Source organism: Dasypus novemcinctus, chromosome 3, assembly GCF_030445035.2.
Source record: "Dasypus novemcinctus isolate mDasNov1 chromosome 3, mDasNov1.1.hap2, whole genome shotgun sequence".
In the NCBI taxonomy this organism is placed as follows: domain Eukaryota; kingdom Metazoa; phylum Chordata; class Mammalia; order Cingulata; family Dasypodidae; genus Dasypus; species Dasypus novemcinctus.
Window position 1 is genome coordinate 114,085,632 of NC_080675.1, and position 12,728 is coordinate 114,098,359.

The 12,728-nt window shown below is 43.3% G+C and overlaps 1 protein-coding gene across 4 annotated transcripts in view; it reads left to right on the plus strand.

Moving 5' to 3' along the window:
- The first annotated feature begins 1,729 nt into the window (after window positions 1–1,729).
- Window positions 1,730–12,728, plus strand: part of STARD9 (StAR related lipid transfer domain containing 9) — a 181,415-nt gene continuing 170,416 nt past the window's right edge. For 3 of the 4 annotated variants that reach the window (XR_011648416.1, XM_058294016.2, XM_071214136.1), the window contains exons 1-3: window positions 1,765–1,932; window positions 5,329–5,398; window positions 7,396–7,512. Coding sequence is in view for 2 of the 4 variants with exons in the window: in XM_058294016.2 (XP_058149999.1) it covers window positions 1,886–1,932; window positions 5,329–5,398; window positions 7,396–7,512 (234 nt within the window). In the remaining 2 variants the exon portion in view is untranslated. Of the gene's footprint in view, window positions 1,933–5,328; window positions 5,399–7,395; window positions 7,513–12,728 lie in introns of all 4 variants that reach the window. The other variant, XM_071214137.1, reaches the window with a different exon arrangement.

The window sequence follows — 12,728 nt, forward strand, 5'->3', positions numbered from 1 at the left end:
CTGTTCTCTGTGTCCATTCACTGTACTCTCTTCGTTTTTTGCTTGTCTCCCTTTTTGTTGCGTCACTTTGCTGAGTCAGCTCTCTGCAGTACTTGCGGGCCAGGCGGCACTCCAAGGTACTTGCAGGTCAGACAGCGCTCCACAGCACTTGTGGGCGAGACTGCTTTCACAAGGAGACCCCAGGACATGAACCCAGGGCCTCCCATATGGTAGATGGGAGCCCAACTGATTGAGCCATAGCCACTTCCCTCAACATCTTTTTATGATAAAAACACTCAGAAAACTAGGAATAGAAGGGAACTTTCTCAATGTGGTAAAGGGCATTTATGAAAAATCAACTTCAAATATCATACTCAGTGTTTAAAGACTGAAAGATTTCCCCCCAATATCAGGAAAAATACAAGGATGTCCTCTGTCATACTACCTGACACCCACTAGAATGGCTACTTTAAAGACAGACGAAAAAAACAAAAAACCCTGAAAATAAGTGTTTGTGGAGATTTGGAGAAATTGGAATCCTTGTGCATTGCTGGTGGGAATGTAAAATGGTGAAGCTGCCTTGGAAAGCTGTTTTGTGATTCCTCAGAAATTTAAACATAGATTTAACTTATGACCTGGCAATTCCACTCCTGCGTATATACTCCAAAGAATTGAAAGCTGGGACTCAAACAGATATTTACACAAAGTTGTTCATAGCAGCATTGTTCATGATAGCCAAAAGGTGGAAGCAACTCAGGTGTCCATTAACAAATGAATGGGTAAACAAAATTGGTCTATCCATAAAATGTGATATTATTCAGCCCTAAAAAGCAGTGAGGTGCTGGCACGTGCTATATTATGGATGTATCTTGAAGACCTGTTGGAGTAAAATAAGCCAGACAGAAAAGGACAAATATTTTACAACTTCTCTTATATGAAATTCTTCGAATCATCAAATTCATTGAGACAGAAAGAACAATAGTGACTACCAGAGGTGGGATAGGGGAAAACAGGAAGTAATTGGTAAACAAGTTTTGGTTTGGGATGATGAAGTCTGAAAATAGATAGTGGTGAATGTTACACAATAATGTCACCTAATGACATATGTAATGTCAATAATAATTGTCCACTTAAAATGGTAAAAATGTTTTTGTTATTTATGTTTTACCATAATTAAAAAGAATTAAATTAATTACTAACATGAAGGGCAAATGTTTGATTTCACTTTTGAAATAACTAGAATATGCAAATTCACAGAGGCAAAAAGAATCCAGGTTATCATGGGGCGTTCATGCTTAATGGGCTTAGTTTCTGTTTGGGGCGATCGAAAAGTTTTGGTAGTGGGTGAAGGTGATGCTAGCACAACACTTTTAATGCAGTTTAATACATGCGGAATTTAATGTTGCATACGTGACCACAATAAAAGTTAGAAATAGTGTTTTAAAAAATTAACGAACTTACTTCAATTTATATAACATTCACAAGACAGCTCGAGAAGAAAGGGAAACTAAAAGCTAGCGGTCTCCCGGGCTCCGCCACACCAGGCGGGATTTGGGACTACGTCCTTCCCGGCGAGGTTGGGGTTGGGATTGGCCGTGGCTCGGCCCGCACCGCCCAGACCAGCTGCTGAACGCTCTCGGGCACTGCTGCCCGGGGCGGGGCTCTGGAAGGAGGCGGGTGGGTGTGGCTGGGCGTCGTCCCACCCACGAGGCTCAGGATTGGCTGTGCCGGGCCAGGCCCCGCCCTGCCCAGGCTGAGGCGCGCGCTCGGGCGGGGCTGTGCGCTCGGGCGGCGCTGTGCGGGAGGCGCGTGGGGCGGGTGGGGCCGGCCTCCGGCTGTGGCTCAGGGCTGGGGCGGGGGATGCAGCTGCTGAGCGGACCTGCTGGGTCTGGGCGGTGTCCCGGAGATGGCGAACATGCGAGTCGCCGTGAGGGTCCGGCCTCTCAGCAACAAGTGAGTCTGGTGGAAGGGGGCATCTGAGGCGTCAGCTGAGCTGCAAGGAGCCGGAGGTCCCTGCTTCTTCCTCAAATAATTGTGGCGCGGAGGAATCAGAGACAAAGTGACCGGGATGGGTGGGGGCACCCAAGGTCTGGGAACCGAAAAGGTCTGGCTGGACGGGATTTAGGATCGACTTCCGCGTCCTGTCCCGGGGGGTGGCGGTTCCTGGTTACCTCCCCGGTGGGCTGCTTTGTGTCGGGGTCCCTGGCGTTTCGCCAGTCGGAGCTTCGGGGTCCGTGTCTGCGGAGGCACAGGGCTGGGCCTTTCCCACCGACACCTTGAACGGCTTCTGGGGAAGCGTCTTCGGGGAGAGGGCTCCGCCGTCTCTCTCTTCTTCGTGACTCTGGAGTACCTGTGAGGTCTGAGGCGGAATTAGATGTGTTCCTGGGTGCACTTTTCTCTGTGAAGATGCCGCGAAAGGCAGATTGCAAGGGCGTGAGAGGGAAATTGAGGCCCAAAGAGAGCGCGGTTTCGTCCTGTGCCCGACAGCTGTGAAGTGGGGGGCCTTATACTAACCCCTTCCCTCGACGTCGTCAGTGCCCATGTCCTCATAGGTGAGTCTGATCCTGAATCTTTTAGTTCTTGAGGCATCCGGTGTTTAGTCCCATAATTTCTTCCCTTTTCCACTAATTTTCTACTATAAATTTTGGAATGTCAGGCAAGGTTTCTCAGAAGGATTAGTATTTGAATCGTTTTTTAAAGATCGGCTGGAGTTCGCTGACAGGTGGAGAAAATAAAATGTAAAGAGCAAGAACATCAAGAGCAAAGGACTTAGGCTTTTAGGGAACAGAAATAAGTTCTGGTCGCGGAGGAGGTGGTGGAGGGCAGTGAGGGATAGAAGATAAAACTGGCAAGGTGTATTTGGGAACCAGAAGACACATATTAGAATAAATGGGAAGTTTAAAGATTTCCAGGGCATATGATGGATTGATAATTGGGCAGAAAGGTGAAGAAAGGCAATATCTCCCAGGACAAAGTTTGGTACAAATGGGGATTATGATTGTCCTAACAGGGGGATGATTGACATGTGATTGACAGAATAATGAGAGAGGTAAAGAAGGAGAGAAATGTAATGGCAGAAAAACCAAGGAAAACAAAGAAGAGAATAGGAGAATGCAAAGGAAGTACAATGAAGAAAAAAGAAAAGCAACCTGTGCCTGGACTGCTGTGTTTTGGGACATTTGGCTTCTGCACAACTGGATGTGGTGGCTTCAGGGCTGGGGGATTTTCATAGATGTAGTTGTTTCCCTGGAGGAAGTTCCTCTTTTTGCAAAACTGTTCTTTTAGGGAAAAGATTGTCATTGGGATAACAACTTTGACCACTCTTAACAGTAACTTCTCATTTCCTTGGGGAGAGGAACAAGAAACCTGTAAGAGCATAGATTAGATTAAGAAAATGATATTGGGGAGCAGGTGTAGCACAGTTGCCTGAGTGCCTGCTTCCCATGTACAAGGTCCTGGGTTCAATCCCCAGTACCTGCTTAAAAAAAAAGATATTGAAATTGGGTTATTTTCAGCCACTGTAGAGAATAACATATCTTATCAAACAAAGGGTGTGAGGAGAAAACGACTACAAAAGCATATTTACTTTTAGCTCAAGGTAAGAGCCTTGTGCAACAAGTGGTAGAAAGCCACCATGGGTGAGTAGATTGTAGCAGGTTGGAGATTCAGAAGCATAGATTTGGGAGCAGATATGGGTAAATACAGTGGGACCCCAGCTAAGAAGTCCAGACTACTCCCCTCTCTTCACAGATTCCTGAGGAGATGGCAGCTATACTTCAGAGGTTGTTAACTTCCACTCATCTGAATGTAGGGAATCTGATTATATGGTTTGTTCCAACTTTCAAATAAGTCATTGGCACAGACTCAGTTAAAATTGTTGCATCTGATGTTGTACTTGGGAAGAAATCTTAGAAATCATCTGGTCCAAGCCTCTAGTTTTGTATTTTTTTTTTCCCAGACAAGGAAGTGGTTCTGACTGGGGAATTGTCTGAGGTCTAAGAGTAGGGAGTCAAGATTTGGTTCACCAGACCACACTGGTGGTCTCCTTGAGAATACGGAAAAGTTGCACTTTCTCAATATAAGCTTTGTTTCCTCAGTAGGACTAGAATTGATCCTGTGTAAAATGTTAATATAGGAAATGGTTTTGATGTCCTTCCCTCTATCTCACAGTTGTTTCCCATGATCAGAAATTCCATGTCTCAATATGAAATGCTTGTCTATCCAAAATCATTCATCTTTAAGATAACATGTCCTATTCTACCACCACTATAGGCTCTGGAGCACTTTCCTCTGTCCTGTCAAAACTTATACTTTATGTTCCCTCTGCATTTTTTTTTTAAGTCTGTAAATAGAGATACCTATCTAAACGGTTTTTGTGAAGATTAAATGAAATAATACATTAAAAATACTTAGAGCCTGACTCAATTTAAGTGGCCAATCCATGTTATCTATATGATTTTTTCTTTTTAAAAATTTTTTATTGTGGTAACATATATAAAATTTACCATTTTTAAGTGTATAATTCAGTGGCATTAATTATATTTACAGTATTGTGTTATAATCACAGTTCATTAACAGAACATTTTCATTGTCTAAAATAGAAACTCTGTACCCATTAAGCAATGATACTCCATTCTTACTGCCCCCTGCCTCCCCTCAGCACTTGGTAATTTCTCTAATCTGCTTTCTATTTCTGGATTTGCTTATTCTAGGTATTTTATATAAATGGAATCATGTAATCCTTTTGTGTCTGCCTTATTTTTCTTGGCATAATATTGTCAAGTTCATCCATGTTGTAGCATTATCAGAACTTCATTTCTTTTTATGGTGAATAATATTCCTTTGTATGGATATACCCCATTTCGCTTTAATATTTATCTATTGATGGACACTTGGGTTGTTTCTACGTTTTGTCTATTGTGCACAAAGCTGCTGTGAACCTTGTTTACAAGTATCTTTTTGAGTCCCTATCTTCAATTCTTTGGGGGTATATTCCTAAGAGTGGAATTGCCACTCTTATATATAGGGTAATTCTATACTTAACTTTCTAATGAACTGCCAAACTGTTTTCCATAGTGGCTGCACTACTTTACATTCCTACCAGCAATGCAGGAGGGTTCCAGTTTCTCTACATCCCCACCAACACTTGTTATTTTCTATTTCTTAATAATAGCTAGGAGACTGTTTGATGTGATGCTTGCACCTATTTTTGGAGACAGACACTCCAGTTATGGGTATGGTAGTAGGGAGATATTTTGTCCCATTATTGCTGGTCACTTTCTCCCTAAGCTTCTCTTTTCTAAATTAAAAAAAAAAGTTTCTTCTGATATGGGTTTGGTCTTGTTTCAGGGAGACCAAAGATGGGGGAAGAATTATTGTGGAAGTTGATGGCAAAGTGGCAAAAATCAGAAATTTAAAGGTAAGCTTGAAATTGTTTTCCCTTTTGTTTCCACTGAGGCCCTACTATTATCATTGGATCTTTTGAGTGAATGTGTTCAGAGTAGGAGAGTGAAAGAGTAAAGGGAGTATAAGGGGAATTGTGGGAAGAGTGTGGACCAATCATAAGCAAGTATAAAAACAATCCAGGAAAGAAGTTTAGGGGATGTGGCTGCTGTAGCATAAGTTCTATCAAACATGTTGCAGCTGTTTTGACAACTGGTCACTAGCTGCAAAGGAAGTAAATATAACAGCATGGCTGTTAGCCCCACTGAGACCTTGACCTTGAAGTCCCTGTTGGTACTCTTTCCAGGCCAAGGGGAGGCCCCAGATAATTCCAAACAGGCCTCCCCATTGGTCCTGGATAACCCCAAACAAAAGGTCTTTGGTGGGGTAACCAATAGCAGCATTAGCAAGGGGAGGAATAATAGCTTAAAAGGTGACCACACAAGCCAAAGCCTGCTCTCTTGGCCTAGAGGAGCCTGCATCAAATCTTGGTGTGTATTTCCGTCCTTCTCTCACATTTCTCAGCAAGCTCTGTTCTTTCCCCCCATTGCCTAATACATTCTTTTTACTGGTCTGACTAGGAAGAAAAAAAAAAGAAAGTATGGAGCCATAGGTAGCTTAACTTAATGCTGGGGGCAGGGCAATCCATGAATATGTTGAATTCATTTGAACACCATTTAGATTTGTGCCAAGCTTCTCAATTGATATCACTTCATCTGGAGGCATTTTTGGCAATTTTAGCTCCTAGTGCAGGAATCATTTTGGCCATGTAGTTCAATTCTGATGCCAAAAGGGTTACTAGCCTGTCTGGTAACAAATTCTTTTTCAAAGATCTGGCTGAACACTAAGTCATAACTGGACAAACATTGGAACCTCCCCCCTGCCCCCAAACCCCATTCCAGTGCTATTTTTTTCCCATTCCATTATTCCATTTATCAGGCCAGCATAAGGGGACTTGGGGAGTGACGAGAGACAAGGGAAGCTGGCCATGTGATTACTTCTAAAGTCAACTTGCAGGTCCTGAGAGCTGAGGAAGCTAACTGGAAGAAATGAGTATTACCTGGACTCCAGGCCTCCAGCCATGCCCACTTCAAGTGATCTATTTCCTTTTGTCAGTAGGTCTTTGCTAAAAAGAGAATGGGAACTGCCAAACTTTTAACAGGAGCTCCTCTGGGATAAAGAACCTTTTATTCTTTGCCATCTCTTGTTTATATCTCTGTTGCCTAATCATTTCAGCTGCTTTATTCTGAGAGCTCATATTTTATAAGAATTTTATAAGAATTTATAAATAAATCCTGGCCAAGATTAGACTCTAATCTGCCCCTTACACATCTCCTAATTTCCCTGAGGTCAGTTATCCATTAAGAATATCTTGGTCATTCTGATAGCCTTGTGCTTCTGCAGTTTATGGTGGCTGGTGACAGGGATGATCTCTCTCTATCTAGGGTCTAAATTTTAAATAGTAAGCAAAGCATTTCTATGAATAATGCCATTGTTCCCAATACCTGAGGTTAATGTGGTTCCAAACTCTGGCTCTACCCTTATCTACCCTGGGCAGTTGGACTGGTCCTGGCCTTTCTGTCGAACCCAGTTTCTAATTCACTTGGGGTAGATAGCCCAGGGGCCTCTGTGAAACCCCTAGACCCAGGACTCCAAGTATCCTCTGCAGAGTTTGTTAGAGAAGAAATGGTAGTGATAGGAAGATGCCCAGAGAGGAAAAGTCTTTCTCACCCAAGCTATCCTATACCTCATATAGTTGGTTCATATGTAGGCAGACCAACACAATTAGTTCTCTGCAGCTCTATTTGCTTCTAATAAGATGGGACAAAAGTTATCTTTTTTCTTTCAGTTAGATATCAAAAACATTGTCATGACCAGTATAGGCCTCTGTAGCTACAACATAGGAATCAAATGCCTCTGGCCAGATTCTAACATTATAATAGAGAAGACACTGAATCCTATGTTCATTTTTAGGTGAATAATCGACCAGATGGCTTTGGGGACTCCCGGGAGAAGGTTGTGGCATTTGGCTTTGATTACTGCTACTGGTCAGTCAATCCAGATGATCCCCAGTATGCATCTCAAGATGTGGTAATATAATTTGTTACTTTACTTTCATTATCCTCAGTTCTTTATAACTGGATAATTATTGGGAAATGAACATGGAATCTGGGTCTTGGCTCTTAGGATATTTTGATCAGAAATTAATGATTTTTTGGTTTGAGAAATGGTAGGAGAGGCATCTGTTCCAGAAAGAGCAAAAGAGGTGGGAAAAGACTCCTTGTTCAGGACATAGAAGTTGGTTAATATTCATTTAGAATTGGGCCTTAGTATGATTCACATGGATTCAAGTTAGCATAGGTCGTGTTTTGCTCCTATGGTGGGTAGAGTGCTCACTTCAAGCTTGCTTTTATGTTACATGCATCAGAAGGACCCAGGAGGGAAGCGGACTTGGCCCAATGGATAGGGTGTCTGCTTACCACATGGGAGGTCCGCGGTTTAAACCCTGGGCCTCCTTGACCCATGTGGAGCTGGCCCACGTGCAGTGCTGATGTGCGCAAGGAGTGCCCTGCCACGCAAGGATGTCCCCCGCATAGGGGAGCCCCACACGCAAGGAGTGCGCCCTGTAAGGAGAACCGCCCAGCGTGAAAGAAAGTGCAGCCTGCCCAAGAATGGTGCTGCACACACGGAGCTGACACAACAAGATGATGCAACAAAAAGAAACACAGATTCCCGGTGCTGCTGATAAGGATAGAAGCGGTCACAGAAGAACAGCAAATGGACACAGAGAGCAGACAACTGGAGGGGTTGGGGGAGGGGGAGAGAAATAAATAAATAAATATTAAAAAAAAAAAGAAAAAAGAAGGACCCAGGAATCTTAGAGGCCGGTATCCTCTTTGAGCCTTATGCTTGCTCTTGTACTTCTAGGCTGAGCGTGAAAGGGTCAGACAGTATGAAAGTTATGTAGGAGGTGAATTCCATTGAATTTCTATGTAAGGATTGAGAGGACCAGCTAAGGCTTTGCCAGCTGAGGCTTCTGGATGTGAAGGCAACTTCGGTTCTGGTAGTTCTGCTTAGCTCTGTCACAAATTTCTGAGGCAGCAGTTCTGGTCAAGTAGGTCTTCAGAACTACTGTCTCTTTCTGTGAAGCAGCAGCATTGTTTTCCAGGTCAAATGTTCTGGCTTTAGCACTGTCGATGGTCATGTATTCAGTCCCCATCATGGCCAATAAACCTTGCTTTATTCAATTCTGTAGGCACAGACAGTAGCCCTCATGAGCCCCACTAGCCACTAGGGTACTCTGAGGAAATCCATCCCTGAAATTAGAAAAACTTTATTTGGCCTTTGGTGGGTCAGTATCATCATATTTACATATGAAAAAAAAAAACAAAAAACATTACAGGAATGTGTTCTTAGCAAATACCATTGGAAATGAAAATATTTTGGGGAGAACCTTGAATAATCATTGCCTATCACTGATAAACCTTTGAATAAAAAGCCAAAGTGAATTTTCTGCCAAATATTTTAGTCTTTTATAAAACTTTTTCTAATTATGCTGAAAGAGTAATGTCAAGTTTGAGTGACTTAGAGGAGAAAATACTGATTTTTTTGCTGATACAGATTTCTGAAGATGACTGAATAGTTCCAAACTACTGAAGTATAATTCCCCCACTCTTCTCTTCTGAGTGAAACATGTAGAAAGAAGACCCCAGTCCATGTGGAACCTGTCGTCTCTGTGGGTCCCTTCTGCTGTAGCATGAGCACTCACCTTCATTGTCACAGTGTGTTCGCTATGACTAGTCTTCTACCTACCTAGTCTTCTCTGTCCTTTGAAATATGAGGGCTCTGGCAGGTCCGGGCTTGTCTTATGGCTCTTGATTTTTAACTAGCACTTGAGTGTAAGTGAGGGATCTGGTTGCTGGAATTTGTAACTGTTCCACTGAGATCCCCCACAAAAAGCCTGGAAAAGAATTGCCCTAAAAGAGAGGATGGGACTCCTACAGCAGTTCACAATTGTGAATGTATTGTAACATAGAAGATAATGGGCTTTCTATTAGCAAAAACTATGAGCATTCTGGTTGATGTTTTTGGGCCTCCCAGGTCCTAGCATATACCTATAAGAAGAATTAACTATTTTGTGTAATATTTGCTAGGTCAGTATTCTGGGAGGTGTATGTGTGTTGTTAAAAAAAAATATATCAACAAACTTGGTTATGAATTTAGTGTGGAGCTCATGTTTTACATTTATATAGCGTATAAGTATATAAAAATAATCTAGTGAGTCCAGTAGGTCTTTCTTCTATTGCCTCATTTGAACTTTAATGGAAAGAGTTAATGAGATCCAGACAGGAAGCCTGTGCAGAAAGATAAAAACCAATGTCTCCTGAGGGTTATTCTGGCCTGTCTATTAATTGTTTGAGGTCCTCAAGGGGAGGAGGAGTCAGGTCAGGAGAAAGAAAGAAGGGAACCTCTGTCACAGGCTGGGGCAGGGCCAGAGGTTATGGAATGGTGACAGAATCAATATCCACATGATGTGGACTGAGGGTCTTATCACTTTAATTCAGAAATTGGAGCCCAGGCTTAACCCTAATCACTACAGCACTGAGGCCACCAGGGTTAGGAGAGGCAAAATGCCATAAAATCATAGGACTTGGAGTGGGAAAGAATTCAGATATCATTCATTTCATCCTTTCTCAAAGTATAGAAATCCTCTCTGCAGCATTGGTGAGCACATTTTTGAGAGTGTGTGTGTAGGATCAGTCTTTTTGAGGTATACTGTATATAGAGTAAAATTCATATGACATATGGAGTCATGTAGCTAGCACCACAGTCAAGATATAAAACAGTTCATTTGACCCCTACCTCCACCCCAAATTCCTTCATGGTCCTTTGTAGTGACACTCTTTCTTCCCTATCCTGGGTCCTGGAAACTACTGATCTGTTTTCTGTCCCTATAGTTTTCTGTTTAAGAAAGTCATATAAATGGAATCATACAGTATGTATCCTTTTGAGTCTTGGCTTCTTTTACTTAGCATGATGCATTTGAGGTTCATCTATGCTGTTGTGGTTATTGCATCTTCTTTTCACCTGGATACTGACTTGTTTAAATCTTAAACCATCTCTCCCAAAAGCAGTTTCATGGCTTTGGAAATGCCAATTCTAACTGCAAAGAGTGAGGGACCAACTGGAGAAGGAGGACAGTGCCTCTTTCATTCCTGGGACTCTTCCTGGAGTAAAGAGACAACTGCTGTCATTCTTAGAAGTATAGCACTGATTTTAGAATATCTGTATACTTGAGGGAAATTTTTTCCTCACTGCCCTTAGGGAGATTTTGAGCAGTGTCACAAGAAGCCATTTATAGATGGATAATGACAAGAATGTCACCTTAATCAGTTTTGGCTCTAGTCTTCTAGAATGTGAGAGCTTGAAGGGACCTTAGCAGACATATAGGCCAGGGTTTCCAATGTTAGCACTATTGATATTTTGGGCTGGGTAATTCTTTATTGTGGGGGGCTGGCCTGTGTGTCCTTAGCCTCTACTCAATATATGCTAGTAGCAAGTCCCCAATTGGGACTCTCAAAAATGTCTCTAGGGAAGTAGATGTGGCTCAAGTGATTGGGCTTCTGTCTACCATATGGGAGGACCTGGGTTTGATTCTTGGGGCCTCCTGGTGAAAAAGAAGAAGAGAAAGTGTGCCTGTCTGGTGAGCCGGTGCCCGTGTGTTGAGCCAAGTGCCTCTGCGGTGAGCTGAGGGCCTGCGTGAGTGCCCGCGTAGTGAGCCAAGTCCCTGCGTGGTGAGAAAGTGCCTGCATGGTGAGCCAAGTGCCTGTGTGAGCGTCCGCGCAATGAGCTGAGTACCGATGCAGTGAGCCAGTGTCCACGTGAGTCACTGAGCAAGATGATAACACAATAAAAGAGAGATGAAGGGGGAGAGTCAGGGTGAAGCGCAGCAGACACCAGGCTGTCATGGCTGTCATGGCTGACAGGGAACCTCTCTCCACATCAGAGGTCCTCAGGATCAAATCCTGGTGAATCCTAGAGGAGGAAAAATGAGAAGAGGAGACAAAAAGAGAAATAGAAGATCACACAGTGACTGAACACTGACAGCAAGAACAGCAGGGCAGGGGGAGGGGGAGGGGAAGGGGAAGGGAAAAGGAAGGGGGAAAATAAGTTAATAAATACATCTTTAGGGAAACGGACTTGGCCCAGTAGTTAGGGCATCCGTCTACCACATGGGAGGTCTGCGGTTCAAACCCTGGGCCTCCTTGACCCGTGTGGAGCTGGCTCATGCACAGTGCTGATGCGCGCAAGGAGTGCCGTGCCACGCAGGGGTGTCCCCCGCATAGGGGAGCCCCACGCGCAAGGAGTGCGCCCCGTAAGGAGAGCCGCCCAGCGCGAAAGAAAGTGCAGCCTGCCCAGGAATGGCGCCACCCACACTTCCCGTGCTGCTGACGATAACAGAAGCGGACAAAGAAACAAGACGCAGCAAATAGACACAGAGAACAGACAACCGGGGTGGGGTTGGGGGGGGGAGTTAAATAAATAAATAAATAAATACATAAATCTAAAAAAAAAAAAAATCTTTAAAAAAAAGTCCCTAGACATTGCCAATTGATCTAGGTTTACCCCCTCATGTTAGAGATACAGCCATATGACTTATATTGGGTTATACAGGCAATTAATGCCCAAGCAGGACTGTCTCAGGACTGTCTCATGTTCTCATGTTTCTTAATAGGTGGTCTTCATTATGCTGTAATGTGCTACCTTCCTCATTTCATACTGATTTTACAGCCTCAGAACATAGGTTCAAGATTAAAATTCCTTGATGCTTCTGGTAGTTCCCAGTCATTAGTAGTGACATATCTGATTAAACAGATCAAGTGTCAGTAGCCATGGGCCGCTAGAGGACCAGTCAGCTACCAAGCTGTACTGATAGGCTCAAGAGAATAACATATGACCACAATGGTAATAATAATAATAAAAATACTAGGAACTGTGTTTATTAATACTTATTGATGATTGGATAAAATTTTAAATGTTTATCATCTCATTTGGCTGTCCCCCAAAATATATTAGATCTATATTATTTACTCCATTTTATAAATAAGGAAAATGAAGTACAAAATTGTTCCAAGGGAAGCAGATTTGCCTTAATGGATAGAGCGTCCACCTACCACATGGGAGGTCCAGGGTTCAAACCCAGAGCCTCCTGACCCGTGTGATGAGCTGGCCCATACGCAGTGCTGATGCGCACAAGGAGTACTATGCCACGTGGTGGTGTCCCTGGGTAGGGGAGCCCCACGCAC